The following is a 2,276-nucleotide window of genomic DNA, read 5'->3' as shown; positions in this document are numbered from 1 at the left end:
GCGGCGCTGCTTTGGGTCCTCCCGGCCCCTGGCGGCGCAGCTTTGGGTCCTCCCGGCCGCTGGCGGCGCTGCAGTGGGTCCTCCCGGCCGCCGGGGGCAGCTGCAGTGGGTCCTCCCGGCCCCTGGCGGCGCAGCTTTGGGTTCTGAGATAATGGGAACTGCAGATGCTGGAGAATTCCAAGATAATAAAATGTGAGGCTGGATGAACACAGCAGGCCAAGCAGCATCTCAGGAGCACAAAAGCTGACGTTTCGGGGATGATGAAGGGTCTAGGCCCGAAACGTCAGCTTTTGTGCTCCTGAGATGCTGCTTGGCCTGCTGTGTTCATCCAGCCTCACATTTTATTATAAGAAGTCCACATTGATACCATTGATACTTTCTCTACATTGGGGAAACCAAGCGGAGGCTTGGGGACCGCTTTGCAGAACACCTCCGCTCAGTTCGCAATAAACAACTGCACCTCCAGTCGCAAACCATTTCCACTCCCCCTCCCATTCTCTAGATGACATGTCCATCATGGGCCTCCTGCACTGCCACAATGATGCCACCCGAAGGTTGCAGGAACAGCAACTCATATTCCGCCTGGGAACCCTGCAGCCCAATGGTATCAATGTGGACTTCACCAGTTTCAAAATCTCCCCCTTCCCCCACTGCATCCCTCAACCAGCCCAGTTCGTCCCCTCCCCCCACTGCACCACTCAACCAGCCCAGCTCTTCCCCCCCACCCACTGCATCCCAAAACCAGTCCAACCTGTCTCTGCCTCCCTAACCGGTTCTTCCTCTCACCCATCCCTTCCTCCCACCCCAAGCCGCACCCCCATCTACCTACTAACCTCATCCCACCTCCTTGACCTGTCCGTCTTCCCTGGACTGACCTATCCCCTCCCTACCTCCCCACCTACACTCTCCACCTATCTTCTTTGCTCTCCATCTTCGGTCCGCCTCCCCCTCTCTCCCTATTTATTCCAGTTCCCTCTCCCCATCCCCCTCTCTGATGAAGGGTCTAGGCCCGAAACGTCAGCTTTTGTGCTCCTGAGATGCTGCTGGGCCTGCTGTGTCCATCCAGCCTCACATTTTATTATCTCAGCTTTGGGTTCTCCCGGCCGCCGGGGGAGGCTGCAGTGGGTCCTCCCGGCCGCCGGGGGCAGCTGCAGTGGGTCCTCCCGGCCTCCGGGGGGAAGCTGCAGTGGGTCCTCCCGGCCGCCGGGGGAAGCTGCAGTGGGTCCTCCCGGCCGCCGGGGGAAGCTGCAGTGGGTCCTCCCGGCCGCCGGGGGAAGCTGCAGTGGGTCATCCCGGCCGCCGGGGGAAGCTGCAGTGGGTCATCCCGGCCGCCGGGGGGAAGCTGCAGTGGGGTCCTCCCGGCCTCTGGGGGAAGCTGCAGTGGGTCCTCCCGGCCTCTGGGGGAAGCTGCAGTGGGTCCTCCCGGCCTCTGGGGAAGCTGCAGTGGGTCATCCCGGCCTCTGGGGGAAGCTGCAGTGGGTCCTCCCGGCCGCCGGGGGAAGCTGCAGTGGGTCCTCCCGGCCGCCGGCGGCGCTGCCTTACGCCCGTGTCGGGCCGGGTGGTGTCCCGCTCCGAGGCCGCCTCCTCCTGGATTCCCGGCTCCAGCGATGCTGTATCGGGGTGTGGGTCCTCCGGCTCATAGGCCTCGTGCCCCGGCTCGTCGTAACCCAGAGGCCTGAACCGAGAGTGAAGTCACTAGGCCGGCAGCGATGGAGCCCGAGTGGAGGTGGGGGATAGAGACCGGGGGGGGGGGGGGGGATAGAGAGGTGGGGTAGAGGTAGGGGGTAGGGGGGAGGGGGGGGGGTACCGGGAGAGGAGAGGGAGAGAGGGGGTGGGGGGAGAGAGAGAGGGGGGGGGAGAGAGAGAGAGAGAGAGGGGGGGGGGAGAGAGAGAGAGAGGGGGGGGAGAGGGGGAGAGAGAGAGGGGGGGGGGAGAGGGGGAGAGAGAGAGGGGGGGGGAGAGGGGGAGAGAGAGGGGGGGGGGAGAGGGGGAGAGAGAGAGGGGGGGGAGGGGGGGGAGAGGGGGAGAGAGAGAGGGGGGGGGGAGAGGGGGAGAGAGGGGGGGGGGGAGAGGGGGAGAGAGAGAGGGGGGGGAGGGGGGGGGAGAGGGGGAGAGAGGGGGGGGAGAGGGGGAGAGAGAGAGGGGGGGGGAGAGGGGGAGAGAGAGAGGGGGGGGGGAGAGGGGGAGAGAGAGAGGGGGGGGGAGAGGGGGAGAGAGAGAGGGGGGGGGAGAGAGAGAGAGAGGGGGGGGAGAGGGGGAGAGAGAGAGGGGGGGGG

At 65.7% G+C, this 2,276-nt stretch overlaps 1 protein-coding gene across 1 annotated transcript in view; it reads left to right on the top strand.

The window, feature by feature from the left end:
- Positions 1-1,547: 1,547 nt before the first annotated feature.
- The window catches only part of slc35b2 (solute carrier family 35 member B2), a 15,269-nt gene continuing 14,540 nt past the window's right edge, over positions 1,548-2,276 (top strand). Inside the window, exon 1 of the mRNA XM_059645716.1 lies at positions 1,548-1,726. Coding sequence (XP_059501699.1) covers positions 1,710-1,726 — 17 coding nt within the window. The 5' untranslated portion in view covers positions 1,548-1,709. The remainder of the gene's footprint in view (positions 1,727-2,276) is intronic.

This window comes from Stegostoma tigrinum, chromosome 4 (assembly GCF_030684315.1).
Source record: "Stegostoma tigrinum isolate sSteTig4 chromosome 4, sSteTig4.hap1, whole genome shotgun sequence".
Lineage (NCBI taxonomy): Eukaryota > Metazoa > Chordata > Chondrichthyes > Orectolobiformes > Stegostomatidae > Stegostoma > Stegostoma tigrinum.
This window is presented reverse-complemented; position numbering and strand designations above follow the sequence as displayed.